The following is a 24,196-nucleotide window of genomic DNA, read 5'->3' as shown; positions in this document are numbered from 1 at the left end:
TTTCGAGACAGGGTTTCTCTGTGGCTTTGGAGCCTGTCCTGGAACTAGCTCTGTAGACCAGGCTGGTCTCTAACTCACAGAGATCCGCCTGCCTCTGCCTCCCAAGTGCTAGGATTAAAGGCGTGCGCCACCATCACCCGGCCTGGTTTGTGTGTGTGTGTGTGTGTGTGTGTGTGTGTGTGCGTGCGCGCGCGCCCATGTGTGTGAAAGGTGCCTTTGGAAACCAGAAAAGGAATCAGATCCCTTTGAGCTGGCTTTACAGGTCATTTTGAGCTGTCTGACATAGATACTAGAACCAAATGCAACTTCCATGGAAGAGCAGTGCCCTTAACTGCTGAACCGTCTCTCCAGCCTCTTTATTCTTAATATTCAGTCCTAAGATAAAGTTGTTAAAATGGTTCTCAAGATTAGGTGAGCTTTGCTTAGCTTCTAGAAACCACTAACATTCTTTGGCTCATGGTGCCTTCCTCACATTATTCCAACTGCTATATATATGTCATCACAATTAATGTTTTTACATTCATGAGAGACATTGGTCTGTGCTTTTATTCTTCTGGCCTTGTTTACTTTTGGTGTTCATGGTACCAATAGAATTTATTGACAAAGATTCTGTCTTCCTCTGACTTTTTAAGTTTTTGTGCAAGATTGGTTTTCAGTCCTCAAATATTTCATATAATTCACTAATGAATCCAACTGAACCTGGATGTTTCTTTGGGCTAGTTAGCTGATTAGTGATTCGACCTCCTTTGAAAGGTTTAGTAAATTATTCTCCTTTTGGAATCTGTTTTGACAATTTTATGCCTATTAATTTGTCAATTCATATAAATTTTCTTTCTTGTTGACTTAAAGTTCTTCACAATATTCCTTTATAATCATTTTCATGAGTGGTGATACTTTCTCTTTAGTCCATAATTTTAATCTTTTTTTTCTTCTCTCCTATTTTCTTGGGCATGTTGTCAAGTGATTTGTCATTTAATTAAATTTTTCAAAGAAACAGCAGACAGACCTGCAGATGGGGCTCTTGAGATCCACTTGGTGTGGAATTTTATGTGCTTAGTTTTAAGTGAGCACCACAGGAAAGTCCCAGCCTCAGGAATGGGGTCTTGCACCATCTTATTCTGCTCAGGGTTAGAATAATGTTGATATAAGTAGACTGCTAGCTATCTAGACGGATGCTAAGCTGACTCACATCTGAGTCTCACAGCATCAAGGGTCCATGGAGGCTCAGACACTTCAGGGCCCATGTATTCGTAATACATAGCAAAATACAAGTGTGCTACACTGATGTGTATGTACCTAGAAAATTGTAGAGCTCCCATCTGTGAGTGTCGGCCTGCTGTTGGCTGTGGTTTGGGTATAGTTACTAGAAATAGTTCCTTGGCCACTAAAATTGATTCTAAGGTGAGTCATAGCTGAACCTCAAAGTTGTCAGGACTTGTCCAATCCAGAAAGTTGAGTGAGAGTACCCCATTTCCACACTCATACAATGGAAACTTGGGTATCTCTCATACAAGTCTACAGCTGATGTGGGAATGTACTTAGAAGGTGTATCTGAGCTTCGGACTGCTTGGAGCCTTTAGTTTCTACCAATGCTGGCTTTCACCATGATGGTCTTGGCATGGAACTCTGAGAAAAAGCTCTGTTCAGCTTTCATGTCAGTAGGTAGAGTTCAACTGTTTACTGTGCCTCCTGAGGATGGAGGCAGGGTTTTGGGAGTAGCCTCTACCTCAGAGCCTAATGTCATTCTCACGACTCAGTACACAGATACTGGCCTAAAGGTAGAAAGAAGCTCTGCACTAGATTTCACTGTGGCAGGCCTAGATTAAATTCTCTATCCAGGCTAATCTTCCTGGAGATGGTGAAGAAGTATCTTTTTGCCTTTTTTATAGCTATTCATTATGATGTATTTGTAGCGGGAAATTGCTAAATGTTATCTGCCAACTGGCAACTCTATTTTTATTAATTTTTTTTGAGATAGGGTCTCATTCTGCAGGCTTGGCTGGTCTGAAACTCAGTATGAAAATTGGGTTGGCCTCAAACTCGCAGAGATCTGCATCTCTCTGATTCCTGAGTGCTGGGATTAAAAATTTGTGCCACCTCACCTGACTCCAACCAGCTTTTTAAATAGTTCCTAGGGTTTTTGCTTTTATTGATCTCTCCTGAGAACCCAGAGTGTTGCCTGGCTCATAGTGGTTATTGAATAAGTATTTTTAAGTATATACTTTAGAATGCTCATACAGCTCCCATGGTTCTGTAGCCTCGCTGGTATGGTATTGGCATGATTGTATATACTGTCAAACATCAGATCTTTTTCTATGGCTCTCACTCCTCATCTGACTTGCTGCATTTCACCAAACTCTAATATGATCAAATACTTTTTTTATATCTATTAGCTATGTGGCTTTTTCCTCTTTTATGGAGGATTCATCAATCTTGTGCTCATTTTCCTCTTGGTTGCCCATCTCTGTTTCTTACAGATATATGAAACTTTATTGATCCAGCATTCACATTCTGTAATAGTTATCTATGTAGTAAATATCTTATCCTGTGATTTTTTTTGTCTATTTATGGCTTTTATTTTTATTCATTGGGTGCCTTGTGTCATAGCATATGTGTAGAAATCAGACTACAACTTGTAGGGAATTAGTTCTCTCCTTCCCTATGTGGGCCCAAGGTATTGAACTCAGGTCACCAGGTTTTGTGGCAAGTGCCTTTATCCACTGAGCCATTTTGTTGACACACTTTATGACACTTTTCAAGAACAAGATTTTTTTTTATTGTAGTGAAGCTATATTGGGTGGTCATTTCCTTAATAACTACACCTTTTGTACCCTTTTAAAAATACAGTATTTTCGCCGGGCGATGGTGGCGCACGCCTTTAATCCCAGCACTCAGGGGCAGAGGCAGGCGGATCTCTGTAAGTTCGAGACCAGCCTGGTCTACAGAGCTAGTTCCAGGACAGGCTCCAAAGCCACAGAGAAAGCCTGTCTCGAAAAACCAAAATAAATAAATAAATAAATGAATGAATAAATAAATAAATAAATAAATAAATAAATAAATAAAATATAGCATTTTTAGTTTTTGAAATTAAAATATAATTGTATTTTCCCCCTTCCCTTTCCTCCTTCCAGCCCTTCCTAGTATTTCCCTTTTGCTCGCTCTCAAATTTATGACTTCTTTTTCTTGAGTCCACCTTTTGTATCTTAAGATATAAATACTCTTATGCATTGCTGGTAGAAGTACAGAAGAGTACAACTCATACAGGGTGAAATTTATATATAAAAATTACATCAGCATTTACTCCGTCTCGGCAATTTCACTTCTTAGAATTTATTTGAAATAAATGTTTGAAAAATACCAAATTTTAAATATATATATTAAACACACACATGGCTAACTTTTAGGGCTTAGTTCAAAATAGCATAAGACTTGATATAAGACCAGTATTTCAGTGTTTGTTAGTAGCAGAATATCTGAATAACTATTGTACAGTGAAGTATTGTATAGAAACAGTTTTTATATTAATATGGAAGTATTTATGGGATATATTATTAAATCCAAAAAAGAAAGTTTCAGGCCATTATTTATATAGGAGAAAGGTATAACTAATCAATTCCATTTATTATGTATATATGTTATATACGTATATATAAAGGAAATACTGGAACTGTAAGTCAACCTTAAGAAGAAATACTATTTACGGGGAAGGAAGGGAAAGAAATGAAGGGGTCAGAGATGGAATGATACTTCTGTAAAGGTGCTGTATAAATCTTTAGAGCTATATACATGTTTTGCATGATTACAAATGTAATAAAAACTATAATCAAAAAGGAAAGATGGCTGGGGGTGTAGTTTACAATTGGGTGCTTACTTAGCATGCACTAAGCCCTGGATTCAAACCTTAGGATCACATACACACAAAACTCAAGAAAGAATAAATCCATAAAATTAAAAACCTGATGCAAATGATAAACATAGTTGATAGCATAACCACTCAGAGAAAATAATTACTGTAGTGACTTTGAAGTAATACATATCTATTACTAACAATATATAATCTAAGGACTGCAAAAATATAAAGGTATATTCAATCATTTTATTGTTATTAGACATATTAGTATTGGTTGTGGAATTTTTCAATTCTGTGAATATGTTGTTAGAGAAAGCTAATAATAAAGCACTTTGGTAGTATTATTAGGATGTGAGGAACTGGTGATAAAGTTCTTGCCTAGAAGGCAAGCAGCCTTGGGTTTGCTCCCCAGGTCTCCCCAAAACAACTGTCCAAACAAAATAAAGAGATGCAGGTCTAAAACCAGAGTTAAATAGAAACCTTGTCATTTTAAATTTGAATTGGAAATGTTCTTATAAATTTAAGATCAATTTTTCCCCTATAAAATAGCCTAGCTTTGCCTACTATAAAGGCTGAGAAGCAACAATGAACAATAGTAGTTTCCAAGTACTTTTCATTTAAAGGAACCAGGGAATCTTGGGAAAATAGTCAAGGTTCAAGTTAGAAAATGTACAAGATAAGCTTGGGATAGCTTTCTGTTCCAGAAAATCAGAAAGCAAACTAGGAGCTGGTTTAAAGGACTTCTTATGGGATCTAAGTGGGACCGCAAATAATCACTATATGTATTGAAATGCATATATTCTATAAAAATATGTGATTTCATAAGTGTACTGCAGATAACCACTGGTTACCATTAGGTATTTCTAAAGTAATAGTTTCTTATTGTCATAAATAATGAAGAACAGATGGAATCAAGCATTTATGCGCTTTTCTTATATAAACTATACTCAGGAAAACTAAAAGGTTGATGATTAAAACTACAAATGAAATAATAGAGTCAGGGAAGGCCCATTTTGTAATTTGTATAAGTTAATAGATCTAAATAATCACCAATCACTATAAAGCCCATTAGGTAAAAGTTTAATGGGTGTACATAATAATTGAGGATGTGACAAACACCACTTAAATTCACAAATTAATTTCAACATTACTAAAAATGTGCAAGTGAACATTATGTACCTTTGGACATGGTACAATAGGAAATATACACTTAGATATGAAAATTTTTACATTAAATGTTGAACATGAATCTAAATAAATCTTTACAGAAACAGTCTTTAATATAACTTTCTAGGATATTGTAAATGATCTTGATCTGTTCTGGATAATTTGGTATCTATGAGCAAATACACATACACACTAGGTATTTGAGATGCACCAAATTTGACCCAAATTGATAAAAAAGTATATACAAGTGATAAGTGAACAATGACAACTGTATTAGACTAGATTTGACCCAAATTGATAAAAAAGTATATACAAGTGGTAAGTGACCAATGACAACTGTATTAGACTAGATTTGACCCAAATTGATGAAAAAGTATTTACAAGTGATAAGTGATCAATGACAACTGTATTAGACTAGATTTGACTGTCAAGAAATTTTGAACAAGTTATCATCAAAAACATTTTATTAAATCAATTTGTTCACCAAACAGATAATGGTTATATAATATCAATAGATGGAGAAGAAAAGTTAATGAAGAGATGGAACAGAAAAAATGATTTAAAAGTTGTAATAGCCAAAAACCGATTTAGATCTTGATTAAATAACCAAGTATTTAAAAAGTCACTGAAATAATCAGTCATTCAAATATAAATTTGAAATTACTAAGTTAATGACTATGAAAATGGTATTCTGGTACTACTCAAATGTCCTTGTGAGTTAGAGGTATGTATACTTGGATGAGCTTGAGGTTTCTGGGTGCCTTCCTTACTTTGACCTTGTGCAAGATGCAGTTTTAAGATCCATGCACACTTACATGTACATGCATCTGCATGTGTGTGCGTACACACACATACACACACTTGCTACACTAAACTAGGTTCTGTATCTGAGATCCAGAGTTTATTTTTTATTAACTTTTAAAAGGTTGTACTGGGGAGGCTTTGTAGAACTTCCATATCTCTTTGTCTTGATCCAGATGAACCCCCAAAGAAGAACAAAGGTGATCCCATGAACAACCTGGAAAGTTTTTACCACGAGACTATAATGAAAAAGCGTCTTGAAGAGTTCCAACTTATGAGAGGTGAACCCTTTGCTTCCCACTCACTGGTCTCAGCTACATCAGTGGGTGATAGTGGCACAGCTGAGAACCCATCACTCCTCCAGGACAAGGGAAAGCAGGCAGCACAGGGTAAAGGCCCCAGTCTCCATGTGGCAAAAGTTATTGATTTTCCACCTGAGCAGTGTTGGACTGGGCCTAAGAAGCTGACGCAACCAATAGAATTTATCCCTGAAGATGAGATCCAGAGAAACCGTTTATCAGAGGAGGAGATCCGAAACATCCCTATGTTTTCTTCATATAACCCAGGGGAACCAAACAAGGTATAGGCCAAATCGAGAACACAACATGGGTTGTTCTCACTTTATTTACCTCTACCTAACAGGGTATTTTTAAATTACCTTTGATTCTGCCAAAGATTATGACATAGGTATTCTGTTTGTCCTTAACCATCATTTTCTGCATACTATTTAAGTAGCCTATTTCCTACCATGTTATGTGTGCCTTTCTTAGGTTCTAAAGTCTCCTCAGAATTTTTAAATAAAAATGAGATTTAGCTTCTACCCACTAAAAGCTCTGAATTATAGGAAAAGTAACCACATATTTCCTAATGATTGACTACCTGGTTGTGGGTTCCGTTAAAAGCAAAAATTCCTAAAGCATTCATTTTTGTCCAATTTAAGAAAACAGAGTAAAGAATAATGTTCCACGTTTTTAAAAACTGGATGGAGGGATACTGAAGTACTTGAACTGCCTTTCTGTTATGTTATTCCTGTTCCAAGGGTAGCTTGACCTTCATTTACTTTTTGTCATGAACTGTTACTAACATGTCAAAGAATAAATAGCCCATGGATAAATTGGGAATATCTGCATACTTAGCTAGCCATGTTTACTAAGACTTAATTTTCATATTTGCTTTGTTTTAAAAAATAAGAAAAGTATTATGAATGTACCTGAAGAATTTCATGTGTTCTTCATCAATCCCATTCTTCCTTCTTTCCAGTTTTAACCACTATTTTGAATTTGCTAGTTCTCTTCCTGGGGACATTTTTATCTATTTACTACATAAATGGTATACAACTGTCCCTAACTAATAATAGCTAAGTTTACTTTCTTTTACATGATTATATGTGAAAAATATGCATTCAGTAGAACCTATACTCTGAATTTTGAATTTGTATTTTTGTCAAACAGGCAATATACATTATGGTGCTATGGTACTTTATTGAGATGCTGGGCAGCCATAAAGACCCACAGCTGATAGTCAGTCAGCTCCGTGTCATAAGTAGAAACCATTGACACTCTGAAGTACCAGGTTGCTAAAGTGCAGTGTTCCATAGATTATATGTATATTAAGTACATTTCTAAGGATATTGTCAACTTACAAAGGATTTATCAAAATATAACCCTATCTTAACCCCAGGTACTTCTTAGCTATCCATAAATATTTATAGATATCCATAGATACAGTTTTATACAGTTTAAAACTGTTACTATTTTTACTCAGTATACCCAATATTTTAAAATTGTATTTCTAATAATACAAGGAACAATTTAGTAATCCACAATAGAAATATGATATAATTAATTTTCCATTTTTAAAATTTATTTTCCCCCATTACTTTACTGCTACAGATAAATCTGTATCAAGCATTGTTATGTATATTGTCGGTTTTCCACAGTACTAGAAATTGAACCTAACATCTTGGAAATACTAGGCAAATTCTTTACCCTTGAGCTATTTCCATAGACTTCTTTTTCACTTAATGTTGAGACAGAATTTCACTAATTGCATGGGCTATCCTTGAACTCAATCTATAGTCCAAGTAATCATGAACTTGTGATCTCCGTGCCTTGGCCTCCTAAATAATTTAGATTCTAGACATAAATCACCAGGCCTGGCTTGTACACATCTCTTATTGCCCATGTACAAACATTCCTCCTAGACAATATTTTTCAAGCTATGATTCATAGGTTACACCAGCAAGGCTTTATTTTTAAGGAAATGAATAGAAGAATAGAATAGAATAGTAGATCAAATTGTACCCCATACAGTTGTATTCCCCACAGTTAAGCACTGTTTCTTAAAAGTTATATTTTTTGTTCATGCAAAGTGTGAGAGAGTAGAAAAAAGGAATGGTACATATGGGCTATAGTGTTTAACGTAGTTCTTCCTGTAGATCTCAGGCAAAATATTGAGCAATATATCCTTCTCTTATATTTCGCACATTTTAGTGTACATAGAAAGCACCTGAAGAAGTTATTAAGACAGGTTGCTGGCCTTCACCACCAGGTTTTTGACTTAGTGGATCTGGAAAAGGGTATGAAAATTTGTATTTCCAATGTGTTCCCAGGAAATACTAACAGTTTTGGTCTAAGAATGGAATTTCTTGGTTGCATACCAAGGAATGAAATTACTGATACAGGATATCCATATCTTCCACTTGTACCAAGGAGTATTTCAGAAATTTCCTTCACATCTTTGACAAAACTTTCTATTAGACTTTTAACTTTACTTAAGAGTTCAGAAAGGTAATTTATTTTTAAATTTGCATATTCCTATTTTCCAGTAAAGATGTACATGTATTTTTATATTAATTATGCCTTCTACTCTCTGAGTTAGCTTTCTGTTCCTTTGCCCATAATTTGATATGTTTACCTTCTTATTTTTAATGATTACTTTTCATTTTTTAAAGATTTCCTTTTATTGTGTGTGTGTCACATGTGTGAGAAGAAGAACAAAGAAGAGAGTTATTTGGACTGCTAATTTCTGAGTATTTTCTGAAATTAATGGCAGACTAGTAGCCATACATTCATGAGAATATTAGCAAGATAAATACCAAAAACTACATCTAAGCTAACATATTCAAACTAAAAAGGCAAAAAGAATGAATGCTTTATATAGGATCAAAAAGAATTACATCAGACGTATCACAAGGCAACACAAGCAAGAAGAGAATGGAATGAAATATTTATGTTTAGAGAGAAAAAAATCCCACCCGCCCAGAAAACATCCTTTTGATACAGACGAAGCAAACTAACAGTTCTTGGACAAACAGGATATAGAGAATTTGTCACAATAAAATTATTCTCTTGGGCTAGAAAGATGGCTCAGCGGTTAAGAGCTCATCTAGAGGTCCTGAGTTCAATTCCCAGCAACTACATAGTGACTCACCACCATCTGTAATGTGATCTGGCGCCCTCTTCTGGTCTGCAGGCATACATGCAGACAGAACACTGTATACATAATAAGTAAATAAAAAAATATTCTCCTAAATCTAGGAAAATTAGATAGCTTAATAATTCAGATTTATGTAAAGGAAGAACATAGAGGAAAGAATACACGTAGATAAAATAATGTGATTTTTTATATTCTGTAAAACAGAAGCAGAGAGAATACATTTTGTGAGATGACACTTAGGTTATTACAGAAACCAGTTAAAAATATTACAATAAAAGAAAATTACAACCTCCTGTTTTGTGCATAGAAGCAAAAGTCCTAAATCAAAGCATTTTGAGTGTTATAATGAAGTCTATTATTATATATAGAAACCTCAAAATTAGGTCCACAGAAATTACTGAATTGAATTTTTACAAAGCAAATTCAATGCAGAAATGATAATCTTTTCTATACAAATGATACTAGAACAACTGGCTATCCAAATTCAAAACTAGACACAAACCTTTCCTCCATCATAAAAAATTAATTAAAAATACATGATAGGCCCATGCAGAAAACAATAAATGTTCTAAAATATTTAGAAGAAAACGGGCATAAAATCTAAGTGGCCTTATCTTTGCTGTATTTTTCATCAAAAATACAATTTGTATTAAAAATGACAAATTATACTTTGTTCAAATTGCAAATTTTTCTGTGAAAGACATGTTAGAAATATACAGAAGATATATCGTAGATTGAAAGACATATTTCACAGCACATGCATATCTAACAAAGGACTTACATCTACAATATACAAAGAACTCCTAAAACTTGACAGTAGTAAATGAATAACTCAATTTAAAAAATGGTCAAAGTATAAAAGTAGATGGCTCATCAAAGAAGATTCATCAAGGAATTGCAAATGAAATAATGAGATGTCATTATTAAGCATGCACTAAAATTAATGACAAAACTGATTTTATGTGTATATATATATATTTATACATATATAAGGGCATGTGAATGCTTGCAATGACTATTCATTATTGCCAAAAACTAGAACCAATCAAAATGTCCTCCAAATGGATACATTTGGCAGATGGATGCAGTGAAATGTAATTTAGCAACAAAAATAATTGAGCTATCAAACCATATAAAGACATAAACTTTAGATGCATCTAATAAACAAAAGATGCTACTATGTAAATAAAGCATTTTATTATTTTGTAATCTGGAAAACTCAGAATGACAGAGAGGCATCAAAACAATAGTTAATTATCAAAAGTTGGGTGAAAGAAGAGAAAAAGTGAAGTTTAAAGCATTTTTAGGTGTAGTAATATGGGGCGCGGCGGCGGGGCTACGTCCCCAAAACCCCAGCCGTCTGCCCGGCTAGCTTATGCCCCGAAATAATTACACAGACACTGTATTCTTTTAAACACTGCTTGACCCATCTCTATCTAGCCTCTTCTAGGCTAATTCTCACATATTAATTTAGCCCATTTCTAATCATCTGTGTAGCGCCCGTAGGTGCGCTTACCGGGAAGATTCTAGCCTAAGTCCATCCTGGGTCAGAGCTTCATAGCGTGCGTCTTCCCTGGAGCCGGTAGCATGGCGTCTGTCTGCTCTGGAGAGGAGAGCTGTGGAGTCTGACCTCACTTCCTCTTCCTCCCGGCATTCTGTTCTGTTTACTCCACCCACCTAAGGGTGGGCCTATCCAATGGGCCTAGCAGTTTCTTTATTGCTTAGCCAATGAAATCAACAGATTGATATATGACACTCCCACATCATTTAGGTGAATAAAATAATTCTATGTGATAATGAAATGGTGAAGGCAAGTTGTATGTTCAAGAGACTATATAAAACTACACAGTACAAAGAGACTCTTACTGTGCACAAGTATTTAAAAGTCGTTTCAGAGATTAGAAAATTTCAGAAAAGAGTAAATACTATGAGTATATAAAACAGTAAAAAAGTGTATATAAATCACTAAAAAGATAGGAGGAAAGGTACTAGCTTTAGAAATGTGTAATCTGCGAGACTAGCAGCAAATAGGAACTGTACATAAACACCACACCTGGGTTGCCAAGGTTGTGTCTCCTGGTTAACAATGCGGATACTGCTGTGCACACATCTTTAAGTAAATGGTTGGCAGATAGTAGGCGCAGGTTTTCATAGTTGGAATTTGGAGATAAATAAAGGGAGAAAATTAAAATGATCCATGCGGTAGTAGCTTAAATTTGGGAGCATCACTGTGGATTCATATATAACTTAATCCAGACACACGTAGTTTACATGTAGTAAAAATATTTGTCTGCATTTATACACAGGTTAGTATTAGCATGGCAAGCCCCCAATGAATCAAACTTGCCCTTGCTCAGGATGGATTACTTCTAATACCATTCTCTGCCAAATGTAACAAGAGATCTTCAGAGAAATAAATGGCTGGTCCTATTACTCAGACAGGAAATACACAAGATTAGCCTTTAGTACTTTTGTACCCAATGGTAAAATAGCAGCATAAAACACAGGAACTGATGGATAACTCTAATAATCAAAGCTAGAACTCTCTGTGCAACAAACTAAACAACTTTAACTTTCAATAATGATTCAAGATATAGACTACCCTTATCTTGTACAGGTTCTGAGAATTAAAAACTTGAGGAAGGAAGTAGAGAAGAGATAAATCTTAGGAACTTAATTCCCTGCTGCTTGGTTATGAGTGGCTTGTGTTGACCTGTTTCCCAAGAGTACTATGGAAAGGAAGACAAGCAGTTAATGGAGGAAGCTGACCAGCACTCCCTCAGGCAGGAAATGAAAGCAAATATCAGCAGTCACAAATCAGTGTTGTTAGCATTTCTGCTGTATACAGTGTGACCAAAACTGAACTCTGCCAGTGTAGTTTTCTTCCCAATAACTCGTCATCACTCTATTCTAACATCAAGAAAAACAACAGGTAAAACCTAGTAATGGGCTATTTTTATAAAAACCAAATCTGACCAGTATTACTACAATTTTCATAATCATGAATAATAAGGAAAATCTGAAAACTTGTCAAGAGGAGCTTAAAGATACACGACAGCTACATGAAAGGTAGTAGTCTAGATGGTGTCTTAAACAGAAAAATAACATTAGGTAGAAACTAAGGAAATGTAAATAAAGAATGGACTCTTGTTAATAATGTAACAGCACTAGTTTATTAATAAAATGAATATAACATATAAATGTAAGATATTTATTAAGTCAGAAACTGGATATGAAGCATAAGGATATTATACTTAAGCTTGGAAAAATCAAATCAAATTTGTAAGGCTTTTTAAAAGTTACAAATAAATTCAGAGAGTATAAACTATATAAAGTTCAAAATATGCAATCAAAACTAAATATCACACAGTGCTAGCAGAAGGTTCTGTTTTGCTGTTTCACAATCATGCTTGTCTTATTTTAGGGCCTCCCAATATCTGTATGCCCGTGCTATAAATACATATGTATGTTTTAGATACACACATAGATATATCTGTACATATAAGTATGTGTGTAAACTTTTGCAGCAGAGAACATAAAACCAAGAAAGAACAACCTCTTGACCAGAAGTTCTTTAAAAAAAAAAAACCCACAACAACAACAACCAAAAAAACCTTTTAATCATGTGGCTTGGGAGGTGACTCAGCAGTTAGGGTACTGGTTTGTTTTGTTTTGTTTTGTTTTGTTTTTTTCCCCAGAGGACCCAGATTTGATTCCCAGCATCTGCCTGATGAACAGTTTGCAACTCCAATTCCAGGGACTCTTCCGCCCTTTCTGGTATCCACAGGCACTGCATGTACATGGCACACAAACTTACATGCAGACAAAACACTCATACACATAATATTTTTAAATACTGAAAAATGAAAAAATATATTTATGAGAAGAAACAGTCAGTATGGATCTTTTCTAATTGTAGAGAAAGTTGGGATCTGTTCCCACATACTCCCTTCCCAGTTTTTAAAACCTGTTAAAATGATTTTTATTGAAAATAATCTTTTTCATATAAGATATTTTGATCACAGTTTTTCCTCTCCCATGTCGTCCCAGATCCTCCCCACCCATCCAACTCCACGACTTCTCTCTCTCTCTCTGAAACAAACAGGCAAATAAACCAAAGGAAAAGATAAGGCACAAAAACATGCACACACAGACACATGCATCATACACAAAAAATAAAACCCATAAAAACACAAAATCAGAAACCACAGTATATAAGCAAAAGACCAGTAAGATTTTTTTTTGATGCCCAAACAAAGCAATGTGGGACAAAAAATTAAAAGTACCATTGCATTTGTTTTGTGTTGACGGTCTTCTGCTATGTATTGGGCTTAATCTTAAATCTTACACTGCTTTCTAAGGTTAAGTGGTAAAGATTCCACTATTTAGTAACTTTAATGATGTTTAATGTATTTCTCCATATATTTTAGTGACTATATCAGTCATTTCCTGACTGTTGTCTTTTCTGTTCTAGTGTGAATTCTTTCCTAATTTTTAAAGCAAAAACTTTGTTAAATTACTTTCCCCTCTTTCATCCTTTTTGTATTGTTGTTAAATAATACATTGGATCTACCTTCCTAGGAAAAATATAAGTACCCAAAGCAGTATTGTTGGCTTTAGCATAATGTTGTATCACAGGTTTGTAGGGATTTCTCATATTCCATGACTGAAGCAACTTCCTCATTTTTCCCTTACAGTAACTTACCATCATTATACTTTTAGCTTCAATGAGCTGGACTACTTTAAGATGCTTTGTCTAAGTAAAATAATATAATATTTGTCCTCCTGTTACCTAGTATATACTCCTAAAAGTTTATCTGTGTCATAGCATTTGATAGTGTTTATGGAAAGCAATAAAACCTCAACTTTTACCTTAAAAAGAATAAGAGATAGTTTATTCTTGAGCCAGATATCAGTGACTATGACCTGGTAATGCAAATTTAGATTACCCACAATCCATGCTGCAAGATGGTAACAGTTTCATGACTTTTTATAGTAACAGAAAAACAAAGAAAATCATAAATCAAGGTACTTGCAAGTACATTGGTGGAAACATCAGGTAGGTGGGTTACAGCCAAGTGGAGAAATCTCTGCTATAGGCCTCATATGCTTCCTGATGATATTCTTAGCATTTGGGTAGGTGGAAGCTAATGATCTGTTCATACATTTCACAAGATTTCACTTGTCAATGACAAGCACGTTGGGTCAGACCCAGGGGGGCAAGGAATAGATATTAAGAAGGGTGGCTAAAAAGATAGCTCAAGATAATTAATGATAATTAGGCCCTCTGCCTGCATCATCCAAACCTACCCACAGGCATTGAAGTTCTAGTTAGTTTTTAGCATTTTATGGGATTCAGCATAATGTATGGTTTCTTTCCAGAAAATCTCATTCACAATAGGTTTTTTTTTTCCTTCTAAGGATTAAATAATATTCCAGTCTATATATATGCTACCTTCTCTTTCAATAGCATCCTATTACTAATTGATAGAATAGTATCCTGAGGGTATTAGTCGCAGGTTGGTTTTTTTGTTGTTTAATTCTGTTTTCTTCATGGTCTCTGTTTTCTCTCATTTGTTTTTGTTGCCCCTGTTTTCTATTCTCCACATTAGAAGCCTTTCTAATTTGCCCGATAATCACTATCCTTATTTCTGGATGTAAAGTTGTTCAGAAGCTCTGAGATCATGGCCTTTGTGTACTTTGAATTCACGGTGATATTTTATAATCCTTGCACTTAGGAGACTGAAGCAGGAGGTTTGTGAGTCTTAGACCAGCCTGGGGTATTAATGAGACCAAATGACAATAACAAAATAGTAATAACAATGACCCAGACGATCTGGCTGAATCACTTGTTGAAGAACTCTGCTATTCTAAGTTAGTATTTTTGTCTTTCTTTGGCATTAGTGCCCCTAAAGGAGACTGTCCCCTGTGCTTTCTTGCAAAGGAACTACCAGGTTCTGGTAGAGGAATGTTGGTCAGATCATGGGTTTCCCAGTGTTTGGTATGCATTCTTTCAGTCTTGCTTTCAGAAAATACTTCTCTTGACCTCAGCTATACAAGACATTCCACGTTTTCTGACAATTAACCTTCAATATACTACCAGGATTGGTGAGTTTCCCTCAGCCAGTACTATAATTGCAGAGGGGGTAAAGATCTAATTTATTTTACAACAGCTTTCAGCTTCCCATCTTCATTTTAATCCTATCTAATGACATCTATTTCCCAAGCCACCCAAGGCTATCAATTCTTGAAGCATTTATGCATGTGTTTGGTTTTTCCTTTTTGTATATTTATTTAATTTTTAGACAGGATGTCACTGTGTTGCCCAGACTGGACTCTTATCCCAACTCAACCTTCCTAGTTGGTAGAACTATAGGTTTTTATCACTGTGCCAACTTTTAAAACTTGTGTGTGTGTCTTATGTGTGAGGATTATGTGTATGTGTGCATGTGTGTACATACACACACATAGAGGCCAGAGGTCAATGTCACATGTCTTCCTCTAGTTCTCTCCATCTTACTTTTTGCAATAGGGTCTCATTGAGTTTAGAAATTATCAACTAGCTAGACTGGTTTGGGGATCCACCCAGCTTTTTACATGGGTACCAGGGATTTAAAATCAGGTCCACATGTTTGTGCACACTTGTATCCACTGAGCCACCTCCCTAACCCACATATGACTTTTGAAGACTTTTAAAGAAGATTGAATGTCTTCTTGATTTTTTTTGCCCTAAGGCTTTGCTAGTGAGCTTTTTTAGTGTGCTTCATTCCTACTCATTCATTTTTATATCTTCCAGAACTTTGTTGCTATTACTTTCTGAGTTCTTTCTGTCCTGTTGGTTTCAGGCCTTTAGTTTTAGAGTTTAACATGGAGAGAATAACAGATAAATGTTCAGTCTCCCATCGGAGAGTAATTCAAGTCATAATGCAAAAGTTGCTTTCTTTCTGTGATATTTTTGTCACTTTTCAATTTGTATTAGGTGCTATACCTGAAGAACCTTAGTCCTCGGGTGAAAGAAAGGGACCTTATCTCATTATTCGCTCGCTTCCAGGAGAAAAAAGGACCACCCATTCAGTTCCAAATAATGACTGGACGCATGAGAGGGCAGGCTTTCATCACCTTTCCCAGTAAGTAGCTTCATCTAGATAATCACTCCAGTGCACCATCAGTTCACGCGAGGCTAACATATTACCTTGCTGAGTTAGATATAGCCTTAGCACATAGAAGGGGGCCAGTAAGGAAAATACATTTCCAGTATTCCTAGATCCTCCTTGCTCTACTTAATTCCTCTTCTCTATCAGTATTGTATAACCACCTTACCCCGGTGTCCTCTATTTCCCAACTTTTGACATTTCCTTTCTACCCTACCAATATTTATTTTCTTTATATTGATAGTACTATTTCTACTCTATAACAGAATTATTCATAGTTAATATGTTTGCATTGTTATCAGAAGACATATACTCATGTCTTACTCCTTTAGAACTAAGTGATTTTAAGCTCATTAATTCATTACCAATTCATAATTATTGAAAGATGATACCTTCTTCCAAAAATCATTTGCATGTTAGTGCATGGCTTGTGTTCTAATCTAAGTGCAAGAATAATACAGTAATTTTTATTTCAATAATAAATTGGCCAGTATGTTTTTTGTGGAAAGACGCTAGATAGGATCTGTTCCTTTCATTGTCCCTAACTTGACATTTTGACACTTGGCTAATTTTTATGTGGGCAAGTGATTTTACACATTAAAAATGCTGATCTCCTTTCCATTGCTTTCATATAACCTTGTACTATTTTTTCTGTCTCATTGAAGGTTTGTAGATTCTTTGTAGCATTGGTTTTTAATCTTTTGAAGTGAGAATTCCTATTAAATTTTTTAAAATTTCAAGGATTTTTACAGAATATATATAACCTACTAATTGAAAGATTCATAATACAAAGGCTTTATATTAATTTGTGTACATGTTTATATAGTGTGTGTGTGTATATGCATATGTATAAGCATGTATGTAGAGGCCAGAAGCTAACCTATAGGATCTTCCCTAGTTGCTCTTCCACCTTAATTTTCTCACTGAACTGAAAGCTCATTGATATGGCTAGGCTGGCTGGCCAGTGAGCTACAAGGGACTACCTCCCGAGTTTTAGGGTTGCTGATACATGCTTCCATACCTGGAGTTTTATATGGGTACCAGGGACCCAAACTCAAGTCCTCATGCTTACATGGCAAGCATTTTGCTACCAGAGCCATGTTCCCAGTCCCAGTTTTACACTTCTTAATTTGTGGCTTTTTTTACTAATCCTAACAGCTATACTACACACTTGACAATTTGTGGGATGTCTCAGACAAAATGATCTCAGTATTGTCTGCTTATAATTCCACAGACTCTTGTCCATAGTCTACCCCTCCTTATTTCTTACATATAGTCTCTGAGACCCATATGTTAAATATTCCTGCTATGCACTATATATTCTCATACACAAATTTTCTGTATATCGTAAGAGAAATTCATTATCCCAATAAGGAGTCCCATAACCACTTTCCCTCTAAAAGAAAAAAGTAGCTAAGTATGTTCAATAATGTAATAACTTCTTTTATTTGTGTAACAATTTTGAAAAATTTGCTTGCATATCCATAATCTATCTAGAGGCATGTTTACAATTATGTTTAACTTATATTTCTTTAGTTCACTCCCTATGTATCTTTATTTCTTCTATATATTTGAATCAAATATACATTTTGAAGGTCTTTTGTCATTATTATTACTATTACTACCCACTAATTTAATCTTGTTGACTTACACAAATTGGGACTTATAGGCATGACAAAAATATTTAGCATCATGATTTTATAGCAAACCAATCTGAATTAAATTTGTAATAATAATTGAGTGATTAAGCGCTATATAATTTGATGCATTTTTCTTATTTTTTTTCCAGATAAAGACATAGCATGGCAAGCATTGCATCAAATAAATGGATATAAACTTCATGGGAAAATATTGGTGATAGAGTTTGGAAAGAACAAACAGCAACAGCCAGCTGTCCAGGGTGCTTCCCTTATAACATCTGCTACAGATAGCAGTACAGAAATCAGTGGTAGCTAGAATACATATCGACACACGTACATACACATTTGGATATATGTATGTGTATAAACACACACTCCTATCTTTCTTTTATCGTAATCTAAAATCTAGGAATATATATACATAGAAGTTTGTTTTTAAAGTGAAGAGGAAATATTAGAAAGACAGTAATTAGGACAATGGCTTTCCACATTTAAAGAGAATTGTTAGAAAAATTTCCCATAATTAAATACTTATAATCTAGAAAATGACAATATAAAATTGACACTATCCTGAGTATTAAAGATAATAATCATGCACTATATAGGGCAGAAAGTACCCTGAGCATTAAGATCATAGAAAACCTTTAATTCTCAGGGTAAGTTACATTATTGTTCCTGAAGATTCTTTAAAATTTTTGCAGTCTTCAATGTTTAGTCCTAGAGATAATACTTTTTCTGAGACTGTTTCCTGTATACAAAGATTTGAAACTAATTCAGTGTTAAAATATTTATTTACTAGAACTCATTGTGTTTTGTCAGAACTTTGAACAGTTATAGTAGGGAAATTCATGAGTTGATCAACATATTTAATGATTGCTTACACTGAGTTTTCACAGTCCTCAAAAAGATATATATTATATATCTATATATCTATATATTATATATATACATATAATGCTGGCTTCTTTTAAGCCAAAATATTGGTAATCTCATGCTACTTTTGAATTCAAAACAATAGACATTAAACATGGAATAACTGCCTAATACATATTAAACATTAGGTATATGAACTTTAAAGAGGGAACAAACTAGCAGAGAATACTATAGGGACAGGAAAGAAAGTTCTATACTTTAGAAGAAATGCATCCTGCCTCAAACCCCTAGTGATTTGTTTATAGTTGTTGAAGAATAGAAACACAATATGGTATAGACTAGGTAGTACCAACTTTGGAGTCAGACCTGTGATCCTCATAGTCACACATGTTTACCAACTTCAAAAGCCACTTAATCTGAGCCTCATTGATCTCATCTATACAGTAGAGTAATACTGCTCCTTACCTCACTGAGTAAGGGTTAAATGAGATTATACCATCCAAGGGGAAAAAGTGAAGGAAATGTAGGAAACTCCATTAAGCACATCGAACAATATATAATAAGAATTTCATTTAAAAAGGGAGAAAGGTGCATAAATACCGCAAGACAGCCAGGTGGTGGTGCCGCAAGCCTTTAATCCCAGCACTTGGGAGGCAGAGGCAGGTGGATCTCTGTGAGTTCAAGGCCAGCCTGGTCTACAAAGTGAGTTGCAGGACAACCAGGACTGTTATACATAAAAACCCTGTCTCAAAAAAAAAATACTGCAAGAGGACCATGGCTTAGTAAGTAAAGATACTCACCACCAAGCATGAAGACCTGAGTTCAAACCCTAGGACCTACATGAGAGAAGGAGAGAAACAGTTCCAGTAAGTTATCTCTGATTTCCGGAAATATGCTATGGCAAGTGTGCTCCCACATACATATATACAAAATTACACATAAATATTTAAAAAATCTTCAGAAATAGCGGCTACAAATATTTCAAATTGAGTGACAAAGCCATGCAGTTACATTATAATAAAATACTGAAAATTCAAGAGACAGAGAAAATCATGAAAATAACCCAAGAAAACTGAAATATTATTTGTCATGGGTCTCTAGATTACCAACTAACTTCTTATCAGAAATGGGTATTTCTGATAAATGGCACATTCTTGTATTTACAGCTATTCAGGAGGCCGAGGCGGGGGGAATCAGTGGAGCCTGATTCAAAACCAGCCTGTGTAAAGAGAAGTGAAATCCTGTTTCAAAAACGAAAACCAAGAAAAAGTGACATAGTTAAGATCTCAGAAACAGTGGAGGTGGCCATGAAAGGTAAAATACCTCCCACATACTTTTTAAAAGCTGGAGAATTTGTTGCCAGAAGATCACACAAGACATGCAAGAGGACCGTTGTCAAGCTGAAAAGCAAGTGACCTTAGAGAAAAATTTAAATCTATACATAAAACAGACAAACATGATTGTGTGTGACTATAAAAGACAATCTTGAATACTTTTTCCTTTATTTGTTAACGAATTTATTTACTTATTTTTGGTTTTTGAAGACAGCATTTCTCTGTGTAGTCCTGATTGTCCTGGAACTTGCTATCTAGACCAGACTGGGTTCAAACTCAGAGGTCCACCTGCCTCTGCCTCCCAAGTACTAAGATTTTGTTAACTTATGTTTAAAAGTTGCATTAAGTTGTATATAGTTGCATTGTATCTCCTATAACAAAAAAGTCAATGTATTTGCCAGTAACAGACGAAGATCAGAAATAATGCTTATTTTACTAAAAAATAGCAGAAATCCATAGGAACAAATAAAACAAAGGAGTAAAAATATGGCTAATTTTATAAAACAGTAAATAATTCAGCATCTTGAAAACTACCATCATTGTTTTTAGTGATAACCTTAATATATTGCTAAGCCTGTAACATATAGAAATAGCTAGCGTGCCCCAAATTCGGAGGAAAGGGGAACAAAAATATCAACTAGAGATAAAGATCTGTATTTTTTGTTAAAACGGTCAATGTTTTAAGATGTAAAAATTTTAATTACATTTTTCATAACAACAGAGACCCAAAGTAACCTGAAACAGGGCAGGAAAGTAAAGAAAGGAGAAATCGACAAGTCTCTGAAAAGCAGAAATACTCAGTGTTTCCTTTCTACTGAAAGTAGGTGCTACACAAGTGCTAAACAAAGAGGTAGAATACTCCAACACTGTGAACTGAATAGATCTGAAAAGCAGCTATAGAACATTCTACCCTACAACACTAGAAGATAGATCGTTATCCCATGCCTATGAAACGTCGTCAGGCTAGATCATGAGCTAAACCACAAAACAGGCCTTAAAAAAAATCCAGATAGACTGAAGTGATGTAAAGCATGTCCTCTGACCACCTGAAAAGAGGTTAGAAATCAGTAACAAGAAATTGGGAAACTCCCAAATGTGGAAATTAGTCACACTTAAGTAGAAAGTAGGTCAATAAAGAAACACAAAAGGAGGGCTGGAGAAATGGCTCTGTGGTAAGAGTGCTTGCCTGCTCTTATAGAGGCCTGAGTTTGAGTCTCAGTACCCACATCAGGTGGCTCATAGCTACCTTTGTCTATGTAGAAAATGTTTAGAGATAAGCCTATTTAAAGAGAAAAAAGATCATATAGCAGTAATTCAGTTTATATCTTAAGCTGTAGGAAAAGAATAGCAAACTATACTTAAAACAAAAAAGCATGCAAGATAAATGAGAGAATAAAATACAATTAAGAAAAGGCAATTAATCTAAGCAAGAAATTGGCAAACCTTTTACTAAATATCACAGGAAAAGGTAGACTAATTATTAGAACGAGAAAGGACGGGGTAATGCTACTGATCTTTGGGAAATAGAAGGTATATGATGGAATAGTGTTATACTTGTGTGTCAATAAATTGACCTACCCAAAATGAACAAATTTCTAGAAAGATAAGTGCCAACAACAAAATAAAGGAAGTCAGAATAGGCATAATAACCAATAAGAGAGAGACCCTCAAAGAAAAGTCCAGACTTAAATTGCATTTTATTTGCATTCTACTAAATGTTTAATGAAACAGTAATCCAATTTCTTCACAAGCTGTTTTGTTTTTGTTTTTAAGGGAACTCTTCTGAGATGCACTACTACAACATGGAAGAACCCTGAGAATATGTTGAGTGAAAGAAGCCAGTCACTGCTGAAGGACAATTGTAGGACTCAATGTAGATGTAGATGAAGTATCCCGAATTGGTCACACACACACACACACACACACACAGATAAAGGGTATGTAGGGATAACTAGAGTGGATGGGAAGTCTTTGCAAGTAGATGAAAATGTTCATAAATTTCATTAATAATTGTATAGCGATGAATATACCAAGTGGATGAATTTTGTGGCATATGAATCTCAGTGAAACTCACAAAAATAGGAACTTGGACATTATCCAAATGTCCATCTGTCAACACGAATGACTTATGGCACATCCATTTAGTGGGATACTATGAAGCCATTAAAACAGTGGACTCGATCTATGAATATATTGTGACTTGTACCAAGTTTTTATATTAAGTTATAAACTAAGATGTATGTATGTATGTATGAGATGTATGTATAGTAAGGATACATTTTTAAGCAAATAGTTCATGTGTATAGTTTGTAGAGATAATTTCAAAATCAATGTAGGAAAGAAATAAGGAATGTGTATAATAAGCTGTAAACCTTCTGGAAGTGGGACTGTACAAGCTGAAAAGACACCTTCACCTTGTGTTGTGGTTCGGAGTGTTTTTTACCTTTTTCAATATTTTTTAAATTAAAATAATTTTTAAATATTCTTACAAACACTTAGCTTCCAGAATATTTGTCAGAACCATTCTGAGGATTTCTGACTTCACTCAGGACAAACTTCTATTCATTTGCTATATTGCTCACATGATTAACGCTCCAATTTTTGATAATGTGTAAGGGATGAGAAGTGAAGGACCCTGGTTACAGCTTCTTGCACAGTTACCCAGGGATGTACTTCTCAGCCAGGATTCCCAGAAGGGACTCCTTCGTCTTAGGTGGAACACCTTACCTCCTCCTTACTAGACCTACAGACCACATACAAATGGAGAAAACTAAAATCGAAGATACCTTTCAACTGGTGCAGAGATACAGAAACTGGTGTATCCAGATGATGAAATTCTACTCAGCAATAAAAACTAAGGAACCATATATGCAACAACTTGGATAAATCTTAAATGTATTTTGCTAAGTAGAAGAAGCCAGACTCAAATGGCTGCTTACTGTTATATTTCATTTGTGTGTTTTCTGGAAAAGGTGAAGCAATAAGGCAGAAAAACCAGGAGATACCAAGTGTTGGCACAAAGGATTTTTTTAGTAATGGGAACTTTATGTTATTTATAGTTAAAATGTGTATGTGTTTGTTAAACTCAGAGAATTATACACCAAAAGAATGAATCTTAATGTGTGATTTTTTTAAAAAAAAAATAAAAGTAATTTTAATGAAACAAAGATCTGCAAAGACAATCATTTCCATTAACTATTGTAAGCATTGTGTCATCTCTGATTGCTACAGAAAACCCAAAGTCACTTTATTTCCTTTTTGTTTCTATTAGGTGAGCCGAAGCCACTAAATCCAAATCTCTTTATTACTTACTTTTCTATTGCTGTGATAAACACCGTAGCCAAGGTAATTTATAGAAGGAAGGTTCTATTTGGGTCTTACAGTTCACAGAGGAGTCCATTACTGTTGTGGCAGGAAGCATGGCAGCAGGCCATGTCAGAAGGCATAGCACTGAAACAGCTGAGAGCTCACATACTGATCCGCAGACAGGAAGCAAAGAGGCACACTGGGAATGGTTCAAGTCTTTTGAAACCTCAAAGCCTATTCCTAGTGCAACAATCTTCCAATAAGGCCACACTTTCTAATCCTTCCCTAATAGGTTCACCAACTAGGGATCAAGTATTCAAACATATGAGCCTATGAGGCCAATCTCATTCAAACCACCACAATTCTATAGCTAGAGATACAACTCATTAGTATTACACTTTGTTTAGCATGCATGAGGCCCTAGGTTCAACCTCCAGTACTACCTAAAATTAAAAATGTAAAAATCTGACCCAGATAGAGTAGTGTATGCACTCAGGACCAAACAACAGGAAGCTTACTGACAAAGACTAAGCTGAGCTATGCAGTGAGTTCCAAGCCAGCCTATGCTACAAGTAAGAACTTTTTTTTAAAAAAATCTGTATATGTATATATAATTTTGCCATTATAAAACTAAGA

The 24,196-nt window shown here is 34.9% G+C and overlaps 1 protein-coding gene across 6 annotated transcripts in view; it reads left to right on the top strand.

Moving 5' to 3' along the window:
* The window catches only part of Rbm41 (RNA binding motif protein 41), a 51,850-nt gene extending 28,451 nt beyond the window's left edge, over nucleotides 1-23,399 (top strand). For 2 of the 6 annotated variants that reach the window (XM_075956684.1, XM_075956683.1), the window contains 3 exons: nucleotides 5,995-6,398; nucleotides 16,236-16,383; nucleotides 22,028-23,399. In XM_075956684.1, the coding sequence (XP_075812799.1) occupies nucleotides 5,995-6,398; nucleotides 16,236-16,383; nucleotides 22,028-22,071 (596 nt within the window). In that variant the 3' untranslated portion in view covers nucleotides 22,072-23,399. Of the gene's footprint in view, nucleotides 1-5,942; nucleotides 6,399-16,235; nucleotides 16,384-18,196; nucleotides 19,544-20,086; nucleotides 20,235-22,027 lie in introns of those variants that run through there. The other 4 variants (XM_075956682.1, XM_075956681.1, XR_012908906.1 and 1 more) reach the window with 3 other exon arrangements.
* The last annotated feature ends 797 nt before the right edge of the window (nucleotides 23,400-24,196 follow it).

Source organism: Microtus pennsylvanicus, chromosome X (genome assembly GCF_037038515.1).
Source record: "Microtus pennsylvanicus isolate mMicPen1 chromosome X, mMicPen1.hap1, whole genome shotgun sequence".
In the NCBI taxonomy this organism is placed as follows: Eukaryota; Metazoa; Chordata; class Mammalia; order Rodentia; family Cricetidae; genus Microtus; species Microtus pennsylvanicus.
Note: the sequence above shows the minus strand (reverse complement) of the source record. Positions and strands in the feature narration are given on the sequence as shown.